This window comes from Canis lupus, chromosome 15, assembly GCF_003254725.2.
Source record: "Canis lupus dingo isolate Sandy chromosome 15, ASM325472v2, whole genome shotgun sequence".
NCBI classification, from domain to species: Eukaryota; Metazoa; Chordata; class Mammalia; order Carnivora; family Canidae; genus Canis; species Canis lupus.
In genome coordinates this window covers 20,766,894-20,789,434 of record NC_064257.1, presented here as the reverse complement: position 1 = coordinate 20,789,434, position 22,541 = coordinate 20,766,894, and the positions used below count along the sequence as shown (strand labels likewise).

The 22,541-nt window shown below is 41.1% G+C and overlaps 1 protein-coding gene across 8 annotated transcripts in view; it reads right to left on the bottom strand.

Annotated features, from left to right (window-relative positions):
- NAV3 (neuron navigator 3) overlaps window positions 1–22,541 on the bottom strand; it is a 356,255-nt gene that overhangs the window by 151,844 nt on the left and 181,870 nt on the right. For all 8 annotated transcript variants that reach the window (XM_025438781.3, XM_025438782.3, XM_025438783.3 and 5 more), the window contains 2 exons: window positions 6,779–6,887; window positions 5,708–6,091 (listed from right to left, as the gene is read on the bottom strand). In XM_025438781.3, the coding sequence (XP_025294566.3) occupies window positions 5,708–6,091; window positions 6,779–6,887 (493 nt within the window). The remainder of the gene's footprint in view (window positions 1–5,707; window positions 6,092–6,778; window positions 6,888–22,541) is intronic.

Sequence of the window (22,541 nt, the reverse complement as noted above, 5' to 3'; positions counted from 1 at the left end):
ATGAGAAGAAAGAGATAAGTCTTTACATGCTTCAGGAAATTTTGAATTCTCCGAATGCTGATTAACTAGTTTTCTGAGTTCTACCTAAGGTATATGAGAAAATGAAACTCCATTCCCATTCACTTCACATTCCTTGTGGTTACGTGAGGGAAAAAAAATCTTAAATTAAACACCTTCATTCATTACTATGCCTTTTGAGTTCTTTGTCCCTTTAATCACTGAAACATACTTTTAAAAATTGGGAACAGAAAATTAACTCTGTGACTCAATTTCTTTCCTGAATTGTAGCACAGACGTTTCGATGCCCTTCTTTTTCACTTAAAACATCATCAAATTAAAATTCCCCTGGATTGTCTCTAGCCCTCTCATCTTCCTATCTTTTAATTCTAGGCTGAAGCATGGGGCCATACCATATAAATGCCAATAACTTTTCTGTGTAAACTGGTGAGCACTGAAGTGCTGCACACCCCAGGGTATCCTCCCCATAATAGCCCCTAATCACGGTTGGGCTGTGACCAGCCATACTGCCTGCTGATGATGTCTAGTCACCTTCCACCCAGGGGACAAAACTCTGAGTCATTCTTTAAACCTCAGGGTTCTGTACTCTGCCAAGGGAAAGAGAAAGTGTATAATGCCAAACAGGTCAACATCACCAGGGCAAGTTTTCATGCAGGATTTTTTGTATGTTTTTTTTTCAATATACTGAATATGGATGACAACATAAAACATGCAGACCACTGATGCATATTTAAATGAGCTCATCTGTGAAACTACCCAAGACTTCATTTGAAAGACAGGGAACAAAAATGAATAGAAGACTGAACTGGGTTTTCACTGAGGCATGAAACAAGTAGGAAAGACAATGGACATAACTTTTTTTTTCCCCTAAGTGAATTCAGCAGAAACTACCCAGCTCTCATCAAACAATGTCCTCTTCCTTCTGGGCCTACAGCTGAACCATATTTCCTGGCTTCTCTTATAGTGAGATGCGGCCATCCAGCTGTTTTAGGAAAGGGAATGTGTGTGGAAGTCATACTTCCAGGAGCCACTTCTAGGCCTGGTACAGATGAAATATTCTCATGCCATGGTCCTTTCTCTCGTTGGCTACCTGCTGGTTGAGTGTCAATGTGGGTGTGACAGTGGAATTCCTTACCGCAATCTTGTTCTCCTACAGGCTACATGTGTACCTTCCCAAATGAAGGTCAGAAACCCCAGCGAGGGTTTTATGTGAAGGAGAAATGAACTCTGTGTTAAGTTATAAGATTTTGAGATTCCTTGTTTACAGAAGTTACTGTTAACTAATACAGATAGAGTCCTGGAAAATACAAAATGCTTCTGAGTATAGGTATGCCTGTAATATACATCATTATATATAGATTCAGTTGTTTTAAAAAAAATTGCCTTAAGAAAAAACTGCTAATCTAAGAATGTATACACACATACTTACAAACATGTGTATCTATTGGTCATTCATTCATTGGACAAGTGAGTACCTATAAAAATATAAACAACACTAGTGGGTGAGTCACAGGATGCTTTGTCTATATCACTCACTACTGCATGCACATTCGCAAAATGCTGTTTGGCACCTAGGATAAACTCAGAAATACATTTTGGATACATACACACACACACTTCAGCTCAGGACCCTTCTCTCTATTCTTTTCCCAGAAGTCCTCATGTCTCCCATAAATTCTACTATCTTCTAGATGAGACCACACTTTCCATCATATCTCTACCCTGGATACTACTTCGGCTTTTTCAGCTTATATCACAATCACTACATTTCTGTCTGCATTTCTGACTCTACATCCATTATCTCCCTTCTGCTTTCTCAAAAAAAAAAAAAAAATAGTCTCTCTTTTTGCTTCTTTTTTGTAACAGTATAATTTCCTATCTCTGGTGCTTACAAAATGGGCATCTTATGTGAATTCTCTGCCTCTTTCAAGCCATTGTGAGTAGCCTATCATTATTTCTGTAAATTTCTCCTTTGTGGTATCTCACATATCAATTTTTCCCTCCTTTCATCCCCATCAAGGCTATTCCCATATTTCTGGCCTATAGACCTTGGATGTGAGGTTTTGCAGTAGTGTCAGAAATCTACCACCAGAGCTTCTCCTCCCAATCCATTTTGCAGATTTCCCCTAAAAGGGACTCTCAAAAATCATCATCATGCCCTATTCTGTGACTATTAGATAATCTCCCTTAAGAAACAGCGCTTTCAGGACACCTGGGTGGCTCAGCAGTGGAGTGTATGCCTTCGGCTCAGTACGTGATCCCAGGATCCCAGATGGAGTCCCACATCGGGCTCCCTGCATGGAGCCTGCTTCTCCCTCTGTCTGTGTCTCTGCCCCCTCTCTCTCTGTGTCTCTCATGAATAAATAAAATCTTTAAAAAAGAAAAAACATAAACAGTGCTTTCCATTGCTTAGAGTACACAGTTTAAACTTCTTAGCATAATGTTATTGAAGCCTGTCACAAGAGACCCTATCTCTCAAAATTAAGGATTCAGATTCCATGAATCTCAATTAAGGGAAAGGTCACTGAGTGTCATCTAATCCCATTGTCCCTCTGATTTTGAAAATTATGTTTTAGTCAGGCTCACTAAATGGCCTTCTTTCTACATCATTTATACTTTTCCTACAAAAATTCTCTTAATACAGTTCCCTCCTCTATAGCTATTTAAATCAGAAAGCGTAACTAAAGTATTTCCTTTTCTTATTCCCTCCTATCTCATGCCTAGGTTTAGCACTTTCTCCATATTCTAAGGTTTTATGTGTATGAAACTTTTGAAATTACCCACATATTGCATTGTCAATGTCCATTGATTTCTGATTTAAATTGCTCCCAAGATATGCCTTCTCTCTCAAGATGAGCATTTTACATGTGTATAAATAAATACAGTCAATCTTCATTATTCACAAACTCCATGTTTGCAAATTTGCTTACTTGCTAAAATTTGCAAATCAATAATTGCAACATTTTCATGGTGCCTCGTGGAGAGGCACAGAGCAGCAACAAGTCTGAGTTGCCCCATAAGGACATTCCCAGCTGAGGTCAAATAAGGTGACATTCTGCTTTCTTGATTCAGCTCTCCTACTGCCAATGTGTCCTTTTTACAGTCCCTTTAGAGCCACATTTTCCACATTTTTGTGCTTTGTCTTGGAGATTCTTCTGTTTAAAATGCCCCCCAAGTGTAGTGCTGAAGGGTTCTTGTGTTCCTAAGTGTAGGAAGACTGTGATATGTCTTATGGAAAAGAATGTGTTAGATAAGCTTCTTCAAAGCATGAACTGCAGTGGTGAGAAGGCATGAGCTCAATGTTAATGAATCGACAGCATGTACTAAAAAGGAAGGTGGCTTTAAATTGAAATACACACAAAACAAGATTATATTCTGATGAGTTGATAAAAATGTTGTGACCTAAAGCTCACAAGAGCCACATCTGTCTTTCCCCTAGGAGCAATGGTTCAATATTCATTAATTTGGTGTATGTGGCACCTTCATTGAATGTAACTACTGCGGGATGCCTGGGTGGCTCAGCGAGTGGACATCTGCCTTGGGCTCAGGCCATGACCCCAGGGACCCGGGATCGAGTCCCACATTGGGCTCCCTGCATGGAGCCTGCTTCTCCCTCTGCCTGTGTCTCTGCCTCTCTGTGTCTCTCATGAATAAATAAATAAAAATCTTAAAAAAAAAAAAGGAATGTAACTACCGCATGAGATTGACTTCCTGTGTGTGTATGTGTGGATTATGTGTATAATGTGTGTATATATAGGTGTGTATATGTTATATTTATGTATATAATTAAATCTTCATCCAGTAGTGAATATAAAAATACACACATATGCTGTCATTTAAAGAGATGAAGAAAGAAAAAAGAGGAGGATGTAAGAGAGTAGAAAGACTGGGTTTCGAAAAGGGAGAGGCGGGAGAAAAAGTTCATGCCTTAGCTGTTCCTGTGTTGCCATCACGTTCCCTGAGCTGGGTATCCCCTCCTAGGTGGTTTTTAATATGTACAAAAATGATAGCAGTAACATCCACACATTAGTATGATTATTAATGATAATTCATGAAATTATGATGCTGGTGACAAATTTACTCAACACTCAGACTGTGACAGGCTCTGAGTTAGTACAATTTTGTGGGTTATTTTCTTACTTCCTAGGAATTTTGTGGAGATTCTGCAATCGTATCCCTAATTACAGAAAACAAAAAAGCGTCTAACTTAAGCTGCCCCTCCAAAGTCCACTGATAGCTAATGGTAGAAAGGAATTTAAATTGTCTGACTCCAGTGGCAACTCAACTACTGCCTACCCTCACTGACCACAATCCGTCTAAGTCTGCATTGCTGGGATCTCGCCATCCGGGAAGGTGGCACCAGGCAAGCTCTGGATCGCAGGGTATCAGAGCAGAGCTACACACTGATCTAAAAGCTCTTCCGGGGCAGCCCTGGTGGCGCAGCGATTTAGCGCCGCCTGCAGCCCAGGGCGTGATCCTGGAGACCCTGGATGGAGTCCCACGTCAGGCTCTCTGTATGATGCCTGCTTCTCCCTCTGTCTGTGTCTCTGCCTCTCTCTCTCTCTGTATCTATGAATAAATAAATAAAATCTAAAAAAATAAAAAAAAAAAATAAAAGCTCTTCCGTAGGCCTGTCACCTTTAAATAAGCTTTTCTGTCCTCTCATGAATGAAGTCAGGAAGGGTTACTCTTAAGAAGAATGATTTCTGATACTGGTCCTCTCAGGTATACAAGGACAAAAAAGTAAGCCAAAACTCCTAAATTTGAAAACATGAAAATCATAAAATTGATTTGGGAAGCTTTTCCTTGCATTAACAGAGCCAGGGTTTTGAAGTCAGATATATCTGAGTTCTAGTGCCGGTTTAGCTCTTCCTTAGCCTTATACAATTGTGCTCAGTTAGGATCAGTTTTCTTATCTGTATGGAATTACTATTAGTAATAGAAGTAGTTTTATTTTTATTTTTATTTTTATTTTTTTTTAGAAGTAGTTTTAATAGATTATCCTATTGCCTCCATTGGGGCTCATCCTCAGATTGAACTAAATATTCCTCACTGCCAAAATCTTTAAGAGTTTCTAATCATCTATAATCATAAATAAATAAATTAATTAATTAATTAATTTCCTGTTTTTGGAATATAATAGAAAGCAGAAGAAAAAGGCGGAGTTTTTTTTTAATCTGATACCATCAAAAGAGATTGAAACTCTCAATTCTAAAATGATTTCCCTCAAATTAGATTGGAGGTACATAAATGAAGAATGCTTAAAGATATTTGTTCTTCAAAGAAGTTAGAGGCAGCTTTGACAAGCCATATTAAAAAAAAAAAAAAAAAAAAGTCCAGCAGCTCAGCTAAATTCCTCCTGTCCCCTTCCCACGTCTTTCACTACAAAATCTGTTACTTAAGAAGCATGTGAAAATCACTCTGAAAAGCAAAGGCATATTTGTTTCTCTGAAGTCATAAGAGAAAAATTTAATAGCTTACAATGAAAAACGATTTTACAGAAGTCTTAGATATTTTACTTTTCACAAATGAGCAGAAGAGGGGGCCTGATATACCCCCAATAACCTTCCATTTGTCACGGTTTCTAATGACTCTGTGAGCTAGCCTAATTACTCCTCCTCCAGCTAATGCATCTCTGTAGACCACCGTCCCTGTTCACATAATGCTGATAGAGATAAAGGCTGCTTACCCACTGTTGATGTCATCAGCCCGGAGACTTTTCCCAAGGATGTCACCATCACTCATATATCCACCAACGTCAACTTCAGAAGACATGTCCAGGTCACTGCTTGCTTTCTCACTCATGTCAATTTGTGATAAATTTCCCAGTCGAGAGACAGCTGCTCGACGGAGAGGCGTCGTGTACATGAACCTCGAGGGGTCCGTGTGGATGAATCGGCCGGTGCCACTGCGAGGGTAGCCAGCCCCCAGGGAGGGAGCATCTCCAGCCTGAAGTCGAGGACATGCCTGACCCAGCCTCCAGGTCATGGGAGTGGGTCGGCCTGTCAGGTTGGGTATGGTTCTTCCATTCACTTCTGTTGTCACAGTGCTGTCAAATGTTGTCTCCAGGGTGCTGTCAAACAAATGAAGAAATAACTATAATTCACTTGGTATCATAGACCAAGACTATGGTCTACAGGAAAGGCTAGAGCGGAGTCATTTCTTAGAAGTACATCATTTGCATGCGAGTCAAATTAAGCGTTCATCATGAGATGCAAAACACCTCTGCATGTCAGTGTGGGAAGGGGCATTCATTTGAAGTCTGTTGTTTTGCATTTCTGCTTTCAAAAGAAAGGCCATCATCAATCATTTTACATGAAACAGAATTTTGTTTCACAGTTTCAACAAACCCTTAACCTAACCCCAAAGGCTTCCCAGAACCATCCTGGAAGTTGAGTACAATTATGTTTCATGGTCTATCCCTCCCCCATCGCCGACTCCCTGCCCTAGATGCATCCCTCACCCCTGCCCTAGATGCATTTCAACTGCAACTTTGCTTGCTGTCTGTCACAGGCACGGAAATCTACTTAGTAGCGAAGGTGGTAGTTTCAGTGGCTAATTTGGTTTGAAAGGGACACTACATGGAAGAAGAGATGGATAGGAGAAAAAAGTCCCTGGGTCTGTCCTAAGAAGTCACCAGATGAATGTCATGTAAAATTGAAGAAAATAATAAGGAAACTAAAATTCTTTCTTTATCCTTATAAGAGGTTAGGTGCTTGGCTGTTATTTTTTTCTTTATATATAGAACTGAGAAAAAAACCTGTGGCTTATCTGGGTCCCACGAAGACTGGACATAGTCTCCTCTAAATTCTGCCTCAAATCTGCTATGTTTTTAACTGTTCTCATTCTTCTTGTTTCAGGATCTTCACCTAGAAAAATAACATAATCATAAATTTATTAGTCAAGACATTTACTGGTCTTAGAATAATTGTCTACCTAGATAAGTAATATAAATTCCTCTCCTTAAAAGTAAAATAATAGGTAGGGGATTCCAAATGCTTACTGCCTGAAAATTATGTCTCCTTTCTACAAATAAAATGTGAATAGAAACAAACGTAACATTGGAAGTAATAATGGATAAGGAGTGACGATAATACAATAATACTTTGTAGATTCATGACCTTAATCATGTAAAGTGACAGTGATTAATTCAGAAATATACTACACAGTACTCTCTCTTGCTGAGTTTAATTTAAAAATCTGGAATTATTTGGATTCTAATTATCCTCATAATTACCTCTTCCTAGGTATAGTCAGAATAATAAGATAAACTTACCTTGTACAATTACACACTTGGATTCTGGGGAATAAGAGGCCTTTTCTTACAGAAGCAGTACCTTTGTAAGTCTCCTATTAACATTGGATGGCTTTGTTTTTAAATATTTGTCACTTTTTATAGAGACTTACAGCATCCACCTAGACGCTTGTGTTCCAGGAGAGGCTCTAGCATCTAACCCCATCCTGTGTTTAACAGGCATGAAACCAGCAGCTTTGCCAGTGTGACAAATGCTAGCCTTGCACAACCACTACCTATCATTTGGAGGGAGAGGTGCCATTAAACCAGTCTGATTATGGACATGTAATACTCCCAAGCGAGTGGCCATTTGAAACTGGTTTATCTGGATACTGAGAAGAACACGGGGAGACAGTAGGGGAAGTACAGCTTATCTTCTGTTCAGTTTGGGCTCAGAAGGATGTCCAGTGAAGAGACACTTTAGTAAGAAAGATGAAGGAGAAAAGAAGGGAGGTAGGGGAAATGGATGGGCTAAGGGGATCAGGGGAGGAAAGGTACACGAAGGAGGGGGGGGAAGAGGAAGGCAAAAGAAGGGGATAGTGGGAAAGAGAAGGGAACAAGGGAAAGGAAAAACAGAAGGGAAAGTGAAGGTAGGAAATAGCATTGATTAAACTTCTGTATGAAAACTGTCACACGGAGAAGTCAAGATGCATACCTACAGGCTATTTCAAGAATGTACGTAGATAGTTAATGTGTTCATTTCCTTACATAGAATTCATGCCAGATTTAAAAAAATACACAGTAATTACACTCACTTCACCTGTATAATATAATCATAGAATTGGCAGGGGTTTCAAAGAATGCCCCACCTTTCCTCTCAGCCAGTGAGGGAACTCATCTATGACTCCCTTGGGAGGTAGCCATGGGCCTCTGCCTGAAGCCTCTAAGATTGGAAAGGCATCGTCTCCAGAAGAGATGGCTCCTTCTGCTATTGGATACGTCTCATTGTGAAAACATTTCCGAGGATGAATAATTTGCCTGCCTTTCATTTCCATCTGCTGGTCCTAGGAGCTCTGAAGGTGACTGAACAACTCTATACCACCTTCACCACAGCAGTCAGAGACTAAAAGACACCAACTGCTCATTCCCCAATTTTCTTCTTCAGCCAAACATCACTGTGTTGTTCATTTTTCCTCATCCTGGATGGTTGCCTAAACAACCACCATTCTGCTGCCTGCCTGTGTCTACTTTTTAATTGGCAAAATATTAGAATGATTAAAGGAGGTTTAGCAATAGCATTATTATTTCAAACTTTAAGAATACAAAAAACGTCCTTAGATATATTGTCAAGATAGAAAAATAGGTGTTGAACCCTCCTCGTGCACATGGCACAAACTTCTCCTACACTAATTCAAGTCCTGCAATCCTTAACCTTATCAATTACCATCACTTTAAAACTCAGAGCTGGTAATGACCCTTGAGATTCTAATCATAATCCCTTGGAACTTTTCCCCACCCTTCTCATAAATATAGCAGCATATTTGAGAAGTGGTGATAAAGAAGCCCACTTTTTACTTCCAAATAATCTGGTACTAAAAGAAGATAAGAAGGAGTTTGTAAGGAAAATCCTAAAGGGCAGATGACTTTTACTGGAGGGAGGAGGAATATAGTTATTGACCTTACACAGATTGTATAATATACCATTACATGTCCCCTGGCCCTGGCCCCCTCCCCTCTGTGAGAACTTGCACATTGCGCTCAAGCTCTATCTCAACCATTTGTCAACTGGCATAATACCAAAAACATTTATATTTGCATTACTTTCCATATATTCTTAATGTAAACTATAGGAACATTATATTTTCAGAGATTGCATTTCAGTAGATTTTTTTCACATCTTCATCTTCTATTTATTTTTAATTTTTTTAAAGTAAGTTTATTTATTCAGAGATTTCATTTCAGTAGATGTTTTTTCACATCTTCATCTTCTATTAATTTTTTATTTTTTTAAAGTAAGTTTTATTTATTTATCCACGAGAGACACGCAGAGAGAGAGAGAGAGAGAGAGAGAGAGAGAGGAGAGGCAGAGGGAGAAGCAGGCTCCATGCAGGGAGCCCAACGCGGGACTCGATCCCAGGACCTGGGGGTCACACCCTGAACCAAGGCAGATGCTCAACCACTTAGCCACCCAGGCATCCCCTTCATCTTTTAAGTGTTTCTTCTCCTGGGGTTCCTAGGCGGCTCAGTTGCCTAAGCATCGGACTCTTGGTTTTGGCTCAGGTCATGATCTCACGAGTCATGGGATCGAGCCCCACGTGGAGCCTGGAGCCCAGGTCAGGCTCCTTGTTCAGCTTGAAGAATCAGCTTGAAGATTCTCTCCCTCTGCCCCTCACATCCACATGCGTGTTCTTTCTCAAATACATAAATATAGATCTAAAAATACATAAACAAATGTCCTTCTTCCAATCCAACAGGCATCTTAGATCCTTGGCTTTTCCAGCTGAATCCATTTTTGTTTATATAGCTTCTCTCGTATTTCAGAACCACAATTTCCTTTCCTCCTTTGGTTTCAGGCATCACAACACTCACTCATACAGCACTGCACTGTTCATGACAATCAGACAAATGGATCTTTTCCTCCCAGACCTTACTGAGCAAAACATAATTGCTGCTTCATTCATGTTATGAAGGATAACATGATTTGTCATGTTATGCAGTAAATTTATTGCAGTAAATGTTCTCAATGACCCACAAAAGTCAAAATACAACTAAATACACTTACAACCCCCTGAAGGATTACACAAATCTGAAACATCCTATAAATTTGTATCCAAATGATGTCTAGAAGATTGAGGGAGAGGTGGGAGTCTCAACTGACAAGGCCAAATGTAAAAGCACAAGTAAAATGTAAAGCACGAGTAAAATAAAAGCAGAAAAAAAAAAAAAAAAACCACGTATGATAAATTCATTTAGTCATGAAAGTGTTGTATCTTCTCTCACTTCCATAATCTCCAAGCCACTAAGGCTCCCTTGGGACCTACTCTCTGCCCCACTTAGAGAGGACACTTTACAAGCCATGAGAAAGCAGTTTGCAACAATGTTAAAAACTCAAAGCGGATTCCAGAATGTACCATTTTGGAAAATGTGTGTAAATCTTTACTCTCTTGACAGTCAGGAAGGAGGCTTCCTTGAGGAGAAACAGTGGCTTCTACATTGTTTTTGCCTCGGACAGAGGAGCCACATGATCCGTGTGGTCCTGCTCTTAATATTTAGGCTTTACTTATCTACGTTGTAATTAACACTGCCAGCACTATCATCTTTTAATAAGAAGTCAAATTATCTGTGAATGAACCTGATTCACAGAGAATTATGTCCTCTACCCCAACTCCTTGGCAAATGTTATTGTTTAGAGTACAGCTGCCTGATTTATTTTGAGAACCCTAATTTTGTAGATGACCCCAACAGTCATTTGGATGGAAATTTTTCAAATCTTCTTAAGCCAGATACTTGGAGCAGAAAATAGCAAAAAAACTATGGCCAATCACCTTTTAAATAGTCTCCTGTATAGCCATAGCACAGACCCTGGTCTAGTCTAGTAGGATACTCAAGATTCAAGAGTTGAACTCAAGGAACCCTGCCTAAAAATTAACTTGGAAGAGGCAATTTTGAGTCAGAAGCAGAACCTAGGCAGGCACATGGCAGAAATGCTGCAATTCCTGTGTGCTCTGGGCTTGGATATACTTACCCACGTAACACGCATCATTATTTAGGAAACTGCATTGGAGCGCTTCGTTATCCTGATAGGGTTATTCATGTCACAACTATCTGACTAAATAAATTCTTCCTTACTTTCTCACTTGCATTTTTGACTACTGGCATAGTTGGGGAGGGGGAAGCCTTAAAAAGAATAATCCCATAAATATAATAAGCAGCTGCTGAGTTTAAGAATCATGGAACACACAGGCTTCTATTGAGAGATTACCCTCTGACAGTAATGCTCCAAGTTATTTATGCACAAAAGGCATATGTCATGTATACACCCACGTACAGCATGCTATAATTTAACAGAGCAACCAAAAAATACTGCCAGGGGACTGCTTTCTGTTCATATCTTTGAGAATACTTATATAAAAGGTCCTTAGAACAAGATAAATGCTACTATTTTACAGCGAAAGATGAATATTATTTGATTGTACTGTTTCAGAGGATCAAAAAGATAAGGTTCTTCAGGAGTAAGACTCCCTCTCTTGCCTTTGTACTGCTTAGAGGTCTTTTATGAGATACAGTTCATTATAGAAATCGCACAATGGTGAAGAAGTAAATCTCCTATGTCTGAGCACCTGGTGTATTCAGATTCAGAAATCACTCTTCCCACAACTGTGGAAACATTACTCTCTTTAGAGCCAAACTGACATGACAAATTGCGCAGTATTTGCCTCTGCTGTCTCTCTAAGCTTTCTTCTTCTAATGCTGGCTCACTAAGATTCTGGAAAGCCTCATAAAACCTCTTGCAACAGGAGGGTCTACACAGAGAATAAGAACACATCTACATTTAGCTTCCGTTGTATGAACAAGAAACAAAGAGATCACTGGTCAGGCTTAAGTCTTTCCTATGTGAGGAGTCTTATAGGAAGTTTTCTTGTAGACACATATATTTGCAAAATATGATGCGGTCAATGGCTTAAAACTTAAGGATTTTCGAGGAGAGGACTGTGTGATATCAATGTACTTTGGTAGAGCACTCAATTAGGGGTAACAAGCAGAACACGTACAGTCTGGCTATTCAGGGAGGTAGTAAAGTCAAAACTGAAACAAAATACAAGAATCACTTTAGATATCTTCCTATCTAGTTAATGAGAGATCATGTCAGAAGTTATTTAAGACTTGGGTCATCAAAAAGGCCTACTCTGTAAAGTATCATAATCACCTACACAGTAGTTTAGATAGTTGCAATGTGAATTTTTTTGCCAAACACCAAAAAACAAAAACAAAAACAAAAACAAACAAAAAAACAGCAGCGTGTGAGTGAAGCTGTCAAAAGATGCCTGTGCGTTTCTGCGAGTGTTACTACCGTCTTGGTGCCTGTTGTGGGAGCCCCCGGGGCAGCAGCAGAAGGCCCCTAGACACAAAGTTTGCCCCAGAGGCCCTTGGCTGCTCACCCCCTCTTTGTGGCGGGGTCACCTCGCGGGAAAGTAGGCAGACGTCTAATTCCCGGGCAAGCATCAGGTCGGCGGCCCTAGGGCCCGGCACCCCTTTGCGGAGGCCTGGACCGGCCGGGAGCGGCCGCGACCCCAGCCGCGCAGGGCGGGCTTTACGGCTGGGTCTCAGAGGTCGGCTCTGCAAAGGAACAACGGCAGCAAGACGCTCACAAATCATAATCATAATAATATAGAGAGAGAGGGAGGGCGCGGCCCAGGTTGTGGCGGCCACTCACCCAGCAGGTCCGCGCCCAGCGCCTGCTCCAGGTCGCCCAGCATCGTCAGGATCACGTCGGCGTCCAGGTGGGCCGCGCCCTCCCGCAGGCAGCTCTCGCCCTCCTCGGCCGCCCAGCTCCTGCCCGCGCGCCCCGGGCCGCCCTCGCCCCTGCCGCCCCCCGGGGAGCGGAGACCCGGGGTCGCGGGGTCCTGGGCCGCGCCGGGGCCGGGGCGCGCCCGCAGCCAGGACGCCGGGCTCGGCGCCCCGCCCGCCCTGGCCGCGCTGCCGAACCAGTTGGAGGGGCGCGCGGCGGCCCTGCGGTCCCCGTCGGCGGGGCTCACGCCCGGGGCCCCCGGCTTCCGCGGCCGCGCAGCTCGCCGGGCCGCCCCCGCCCCCGCCCGCGCCCCCGCCCCCGCCCCCGGCACCGAGAGCCCCGCCGGCCGCTGCATGGTCGCCGCGGGCCCGTCGCCGTCAGCGGGGCTCATGCTCGCCGTGCGCACGGGGGGCGGCGGGGCAGAGGCCCCGGGTCAGCACCCCCACCCCCGGGCCCCGCCAGGTGAGGCCGCCGGGCAGGTGCTGGTCCCCAGGTGAGGCTGCGGGGCAGGTGCCGGCCGCCAGGTGAGTCCGCGGGGGCAGCCCGGCCCCCAGGTGAGTCCGCGGGGCAGCCCGGCCCCCAGGTGAGTCCGCGGGGCAGGTGCCGGCCGGCAGTTCCCCGTCGGCGGCAGGTGGCGCAGGCGGCCCGGGTCGCGGTCCCCCCCCGCGCGGCCGCAGGGCTCCGCCGCCCGGCAGGTGCGCATCCCCGGGCCCGAGCGGCCAGCGAGGCTGCGGGATGCGGGACCGCGGCCGCCGCTCTCCCTCCGCCCCCGCCGCTCCTGCGTCTCCCGAGCTCCACGGGGCGGGTCTGCGGCGGGGCTCCGGGGGGCGGGGCACCGGGCCGGGGGGAGGCTGCGGGGCGCGGGCGCGGGCGGGCCCCCACGGCAGCGGGCGCGCGGCCACCCGGGCGGAGGGCGGAGGCCGCCGGCCACCCGGACCACGCCCCCCGCCCGGCCCCCGACACGCGCTCGCGCTCTCGGACTCGCAGGACGAGCGATTCGCTGCCGCCCGAGGGCTGCGCTCGTGCTGTAAACGCACAAATCAAAACCCAGAGTGTAAAGGGCCTAAAACCCGCAGCGTGACCCTCCCCGCTGGCGCTGGCGGGCAGGTAATGCGTTAAAGGGAAAGACTTCACCTCCTGCTCGCGGGCTCGTTATTCTGAAGCTGTTTCAGGGAGATCCCAACAGGACAATAAAACCCCAGGTTTCTTCCTGTAGGAAACAGCCAAGAAAGGAACTCGAGAGGCTTTTCCCCCAATATCTTCACTCGAAGCATATAATTAAAAGTTGATGGCCAAGTATGCGGGAGATAACGATGTGACAAAAAAAAAAAAAAATATATATATATATATATATATATATATATATATATAACGCACATTATGGTTTTTGACACTGAGCATTTTTTCTGGTCTGAGTCCATATATCTATTGCAGCAGCATCAGCTCTTTGTCTCTTCATATTTTAATAAAACCAGAAAACCTAGATGATAAATTTATTATATTTTTCTTGGATTGGTTGTATGTTTTACACCAGCGCCCTAACATTTTGATATTAGGAAAACTTTTAAAACACTTATCAAGTCTATTCGGGGACCATATATGTACCACTTAGAGCTAAGGACAAGAGTCTTTAAAATTTCTTTAAGGTTTTCTGCCCATAAACATGCCCTATGAAAAGGAGAGAAGCAGAGAGATACATAGAAGTATTTGTGCCACTCCAACTGCTAAGTCCTTATCATTTTCTGGACTAATATGATTAAGTTACTTCTGAGTTTTCACTTCATATTGCCTACCTCAAGTAGGGTAAATGCCCAATTTCTTGACTACAAATAAATTAGCATTAGAACATACACTGACTATCCTTTACATATGATAATAACCTACTTTGCAAAGCTAATTAATTCTTATGCCCAGGCCCACGGCAGATCACATCTAGGTTTGCTTTACACACATATATAAAAAGGAATTAAATGAAAAGCAAATTTTTACAACTATTTATCAAAGAAAATTGCAATTAAGCGAACAAACCTGTGAATGCAAATACTGATTCTCAATTCTTCAGTCTTCAAAAATAAATGTTTTATATAAATATGCTTAAATGAGGGTACAAATGTCAAATCATAGAAACTGATGATTATCCTTTTAAAAACATCATTTACAAAGTGTTTTTTAAAAGCTCAAAATGCCACCCCCCTCTGGATTCCTAAGCAATACATTTCTTTTTCTTTATTTGGAATCACTGTGACCTAGTGAATCACCAGCTCATGAGACTACAGTAAATTTATTGACTCTATAAAACTAATTTGTCTGACACATATTACACTAAAGTACACATGGAGTGTCTTGAGAGATTCACAAAAAAGGGAATTCTTATGCTTTAGACATCAAAATAAGTGAAAGCAATAATTACATCCTCCTCTATACAAAGGGGCTCGTGTACCAATCAGCTTCAACCAGTGGCTCTCAAATTTTAATGTTCAGAACTCTTGGAGGACTCATTAAGTTCTAGCTTGCTGGGCCCCAGCCCCATCCCTACTCATTCAGGGTCTGCAAGAGGCTTGAGATACTGCATTTCTAACATATTTCCAGGCAATGCAGATACTACTGGTTCTGAGACCCCCCTTTGAGAACTACCAGGCTTAGACTAGTGTTTCTGAAATGGGTCCCCCTTAGGGGACATTCAGCAACATCCACAAACATTTTCAGTTGTCACAACTGGGGAGTGTGGTGCTTCTGGCATCTAGTAGGTAGACACCAATGATGTTGTTATACCCCCTACAATGACAGGACAGCCGCCTACAACAGAGTTATGCAAACTACAATGTCAGTAGTGTCAAGGTGGAGAAATTCAGGTGTAGATTCAGTTATGTTGAATTTACAAAAGTTTTAGAAATTCTAGTGGTTTACAAAAACAAAGATGTGCTTTTGCTCACATTACTGTCCACTCTGTTGGCTGCGGCTCTGATCCAGGTATCACTTATACTAAGACCCATGCTAAAAGAGCAATGCCAGTCTTCAGACATGTTGATCTTATGACAGAGGGACAGGATACGAGAGATCCAAGCATTGACTCTTAAAGCTTCTGCTCAGGGATGGCCCATGTCATTTTTCCACTTATATTTCCTTGGTCAAATTAAATCGCGGGGTCCATCCTGATTCAGTGGCTAATCCTCCAGTAGGGATGAACCCAGGAAGAGGCTGGTAAGGAGGAACTGGTTATTCTGAAGAAATGATCCCAATAGAAAACATCAAAAGGGTACTTTTGTTTCTTTACAGAAGATTATTGTTATCAACTTGTAGCTACAGTAGTTTTTCCCTTGGAACTACATCATCAATTCATCAGTTTACCCTGAATGGCTGTAAGGAACCCATTTATTGCTTCTCTAGAGGCAGCTATACCTGCTTGCTCTGGAAGTGCATTCATATATGGGTATAATTCTACTTATTTGTATTCACCCATATATATGCGTATGATTCAAGGTGGAGGAAGAAACTTCAATGCACAGGAGATGAATATATATAATCAATACTAAAAATGAGAATCACTCTTATTTTGCCAAGACTTAACATAAGCACATAAAGCATAAAGCACAGCTGTTATAATGTTCTAAAAAGGAATGCTTTTCAGCTTTTTAGTAAACATGATTATAAAGCGGCTATTTAAGTAAAAGATCAAAACTGATTTAAATTACCTGAGCTTGATTTCCTAATCTTTCTAAACATCGAAGAAACAGGCAACTTAAATGATCATTTACAAAAGTTTTAAATACCAGATACTGACCATTATTCAAGACAAAGTCTGGTAAGCCAGAAAAAAAGAACCCATGGAACCATTAGCTTATGCTGCTTAATCTAAATTCTCACTTTTAAAATGATTTCCCAGATTTGTCCAATTCTTTTATTACTTTTTCACAAATGGCGTGCCAGCCTTGCTAATACCAAGTCAGCGTGGCACTTTCAATATTTTTCAGTTGAGTATAAATTCTAGATAAAGGTTAAAAAGTGCATTAAACAGATGTTGTACGTTTTGGTAAAAAAGCCTTATGCACAAAAAAGGGGGCAAGGGTGAACCTATATAAAAACAAACAAAAACCAAAACAAAACCAAATCCTAAAAACTTTCCTGAATGATTCCAGTAGACTAAAAAGCAAAGCTCACTTTGCATTTGGCAGGATCTCTTGGCACTTGATGATAGGGATGGTCTCTGAGGCCAAATTCTTTTTGTCAATGAATGTAAGAATGAAATCCAAGCCAAAGCAGTAAAATCTGAATCATCGCCCTGGCTGGACTTACACTATCGAGGTAGTGGCATGAATCTTAAAAGGATAGGCTGGAGGCAAGAAGCTCACTCACCCGTTACCATAAATTGTTTAACATATTCCACCTGACTGTGATAATTAACAAAAGCCCCATTATTAGACTGGGTAAATATCACTAGGTCTCCTCCCTTAGAAAATGACAAATAATAGAAAATGTGAATGATATTAAAGACATCAGAGGGATAGAAGGTCACCAAATCGTAAAAGTCCTGAGCTTTCTCCAGTATGCCATTTTAAAGTCACTCATTTCTGATACGTTTCTTCACATCCTGTGTCTTCACACCATAATTTAACCTCATTTTAACTTCCACTATCATTTAATCACAAAGACAATGTTTTTTATGACTTCATAAGAATTACTGTGTAGATGAAAGCATAAACAGCTAAGCTTCCTGGCTTCATGAATCTTTCTAACAAACCTGCTTTTCAATGTGAACTATTCAAGTTTGCTCCTTACCAGTACCACAAATCCTCACGTCATGCATCTCGCAGGTCATGCAATAGGGATGCTTTTCATATTGTTTAAGTATGAAAAGGGATTTTCCCTAGGGAGTGTAACAGAAGAGTGCAGGGGAGGGAGGGATAATTTTAGGCATGGCTTGCTCACAGGGGCTCAGACATTTCCTACAATGACCTTCACCTCACTCTCTCTCCTGCTCTCGGTTCTGTTTCTCAATGTTTGTTTCACTTGAGGGTGAAGCTAACTGCCAGCAGCTCCAAGTTGCTATTGTTTAGCTTTGGGTCTAGTGGAAAAACCACATCTCTCTTCTAATAGTCTTAGGAAAAATTCTGAGATTTATTCTGATTGGTTCTGACTAAACTGAATTGGGTCAGATGGCCATTCCTGAACCAGTCACTGTGGTCAAGGGAAAAGGTGGTTCTGATTTGATCTGCTTGGGTAATTTCACTTGAACCACTTAAGCAGTGATGGATAGGACAATGGTTTCCTCCACTAATAATAATGATAATTATGATGATAATGATAATAATAATATCCTTATTATTTTTAATAATATATTTATTTTTATTGGTGTTCAATTTGCCAACATACAGAATAACACCCAGTGCTCATCCCGTCAAGTGCCCCCCTCAGTGCCCGTCACCCATTCACCCCCACCCTCCGCCCTCCTCCCCTTCCACCACCCCTAGTTCGTTTCCCAGAGTTAGGAGTCTTTATGTTCTGTCTCCCTTTCTGAATATCCTTATTATTATTAGCAGATGGGGCAAGGGATGCTGGTCAGGCAAAAGTATACCAGGACCTCAAGGTATATTTACCATGAAGCAAATAGTTCTTAAGATACAGAGCTTCTGACTAGATTAAGCTCCTTCCTCAAACACTACATGCAATTTTATATTTCTATTTTTATATTATTTTCAGGCTCCCTCAGATAGCATAAGTTTCAAAAATTCTTAAGACCTGGATCTTATCCTGCCAAGGCTAAATCCATCTGAGTTCCATATCATTAAGGTTAATTCATTTGGAGAGCAGGACAGAATTATTCCCCAGTGAGGCCCCAGCACCAACCATTAACAGTAAGAGTTCACCAGTAACAACAGCCCTCCTGAAATTTCCCGTTGTAAAAAAAACAGTGAGCTACCAAGATTCCATTGTACTTAAGAAAAGTTTCCAGTTTTATAATAAAAAAATTAATGAAACTAATAAGTAGAATTTTTTTTGTATTGTTTTCTTTGAAGTTGTTTCTTTCTGGAATATTATTTTAAGCCTTATCTAACTCTTCACAGCTAACTTAGTTGTTCTCGACCATCTAGTAGTTTAAGTATTTGTGGTGTTAAATACTAACACAGGAGGGCTCATGTCCTAGCCCCGTTTGTTTTCCCCACCCTTGGCATGCCCAACATGTATAAGGTACCAGGTGAAGATGACTGAAAATAGGGATGGAGGACTAAAACTCTATCTCACATCAATCCTATAAGTTTATTAAACATCATAGTCATCTCACAAAAAAAGGAAACCAAGGAACAATTCAGCTCAATAAAGGCAGCACAAAGGCCAGAGGTATGTTTTTCTACTTCCTAGAACATTTCACCTCCCCTATTTCGTATTATCTTTGAAGGAATATTCTGTGGGCTCAGCAATAATTTCACATGCTTTTGCGGTCCGTGTTTCTCTAGCAGCCAGAACATAGTAGCAACAACAGAAGTTGGGAGGAGAAGAAAAAAGGAAAGAAGAGGTCAAGAGAAGTTTTATTTTTTCAAATTAAAACTAGAGAGATGTAGCATCCAGAGGACTACAGAGAATGATCTGGAGCAGAGGGAGATATTAAGGAGGTGGAAGAGAAAGTAATCTGAGGAAAGGTGGAAAGAATGGGTATAAATGTTGCATGTAGGTAGATGTGGTGGTAGCGGTGTACAAAATTCTTTTCTCTATTTAATTTTTTGTAGTGAAGCCAATATCAAGGCCATTAGTTAAGAGAGAGGGTGGAAGAGCTGATATGATAAATTTGAGAAGAAAAGGTATAAAATTGTCATCTAAGAACTTGAGAGGGAGAAAAAGAGAGAGAGAGTAGACTAGAGAAATACAGGATGATTGCTAGGCAGGATTAAATATTCATTAAATATTGAGGGTCATACAGCAATTGCACTGCTGGGGATTTACCCCAAAGATACAGATGCAATGAAACGCTGGGACACCTGCACCCTAATGTTTATAGCAGCAACGTCCACAATAGCCACACTGTGGAAGGAGCCTCAGTGTCCATCGGCAGATGATGGATAGAGAAGCTGTGGTCTATGTACACAGTGGAATATTAGTCATTAGAAACGACAAATATCTACCATTTGCTTCAATGTGGATGGACCTGGAGGGTATTATGCTGAGTGAAATAAGGCAATCGGAGAAGGACAAACATTACATGGTCTCATTCATTTGGGGAATATAAAAATTAGTGAAAGGGAATAAAGGGAAAGGAGAGAAAATGAGTGACAATATCAGTGAGGGTTACAAAACATGAGAGACACCTAACTCTGGGAAATGAACAAGGGGTAGTGGAAGGGGAGGTGGGCGGGGGGTTGGGGTGACTGGGTGATGGGCACTGGGGGGGGCACTTGGCAGGATGAGCACTGGGTGTTATGCTAAATGTTGGCAAATTGAACTCCAAAAATATAAATAAATAAATATATATATATTGAGGGTCATAAATGTAAAATCAATCACATCAACATGGGATGTGTTTTTCTCCTGGTTCATTCACTGCTGGTATGGAACAGATAGAGGGTTGAATGTAACCAAGCCTGTGATTTCATCAAATGAATTGAGAAGGGAGCAAGAGTAAAGGGTATATGCAAAAGTCAAACTGCATTCAGTTACCACAGGAATTCAGCTGATTCTGGGCAGGGAAGAAAGAATAGGCAGTTTGATAAGGGTCAGTAAAAGGCTGTGGGATCAATATTTAGATCCCATTTAAATGGGTTTTTAAAAATAGGATCCATATTTAAATTAGAATCTAGAAATCCTAGTAGAACCATTGGTAGAGTTGAAACAAAAGAAAGAGCACTGAAAAGTCAAGAGGTAAGCAGCAAGAATTAGTGAGTTTATCGAGAAACTGCAGGGTCTGATAATGCCCAGATCGAGGGTAGGACCATGAACATTAAGGAGCTGAGGAGGAATCAGAAGACAAGATCACTGGAAGAAAGGCCAGGGCATGCTAATCATTCTGTCATCACTGGTCTACCTGTATACTCTCACCTAGGTTCTCCCAATCACAGTACTCAATTTGTAGCTTACTAATCATAAATGAATATCATCTTCCAGGAAATCTCAAGTTTGCATTAGAGAAATTTTTACTATCATCTTAAACAAATAATAGAAATGACCCAATCAGGTAAGACTCATTTCACCATTTACTTGCTGTTTTCTTTATTATGTTCCTATCTAAATCACAGATTTAAATCTATGATTCTACAGAAATAATTAATAAAAATGCAAAATAATACTACACCTCCTAATAAATCCATTAAATTATTATATTATGTTAAAGTCTAGTTCATATTTTCACTTCCAAGTGTTATATTTAAACACATCAGAACATTACATGGAGATATTAACTGAAAATATGAAAAAATGATCAAGTGGTGGACAGAATAAAAAACTGGAGAAAAAAATCATATATAGATTATTTACTTAATCAGAGATACTCAGTGATACACTAATTTCAGAGAAAGAATGTTCCTTTGTGAAATTCCCATAAAAATTAGAATTCACACTGTACTAAATGCATTTTGTCCTACATATTTGAGCTCTCATATTTCATAGGCATATTGATACATAATTGAAGACATTCATGAATAAAGAAATGTGTGAAGTATATGAATCTTCATGCCACACCAGGCTTTAAAAATATCTAGTCACAATACAGATATACATCATCATTCTGACTGTGAGACTATCTGGAGCTATGAGAAAGCCAAAACTTCCCCCAACTACTTGAAAAATCTGTAACTACCATCCCGATAGCTATGTCTTGGCATTACTTTTTCTACCTTTGCCCAGCTCCGGCCCATTGTAATCTTCACACAAAACTCTTGATGCCTAATGATACCGCTGATAATTCTACAAGGACCCCTCATGATGTTGTGCTGTCTATGTGGTCAATATCTACTGGTAGATATTGCAGAATTGGCTAACGCCTGCCAAAGTGTTCAAGTCTGCCAAAGTAGAGAAGTTCTTTAACCCACAAATTTGTGATAGGGTTATTTTCCGGAGCTTCAGCCCAATACTCTGGATCTTTGGAGTACCATACAATTTTTTTAAATTAAGCAGTTTTTTTAGTTTTTTTTTTTTTCTTTTTCTTCAGAATATACAAGGGCTGGCCAGAAGCTTATTGGAATAACCGACATACCTCTACTTCTATGAATTCTTAAACTTAGATATGTTCTTAAACTCTTTTCCCCATTAGGAGCTTATATTTTGCTGAGTTTTCTTAGTTGCTCATGAATACAGACCTATATAATAGAATTACACCAAAGCCCTTCCATATATGCCTATGTTTATATGGGTCCTGGGGGGGGGAAATAAAACTAACACCGTGGACTAACACAGTGAAGTTTGTTTTATAGACTTAAAACTCTGATAAATTGTGTCTGGGGTATGTATATATTTTTATTCCCTATGTTACTTATGTTATGAAATATTTCCATAATTGGATTTCTTTCTAAACACACATTTTGAAGCCATCATGTAGGAGTGTTCTAAATAGCAAAGAATTGAAAAAAGAGGGTTGGATTAACCATGGAACATTTACATTGACATTTGACCCTTAGCATTTTTTTAAATCTCCATATATATTCAAGGTCTGTCTTATTAACAAATAGAAGGTTCTCCAGGTTTTCTCTGATTATATAGAACTTGACTGAGGGCAATGAGAACTTAAAAATCTCATCCTGTAAAAGCACTACCATTCTTTACAAAGTTCTTCACAGAACAACAAAGAGATCACCTCAA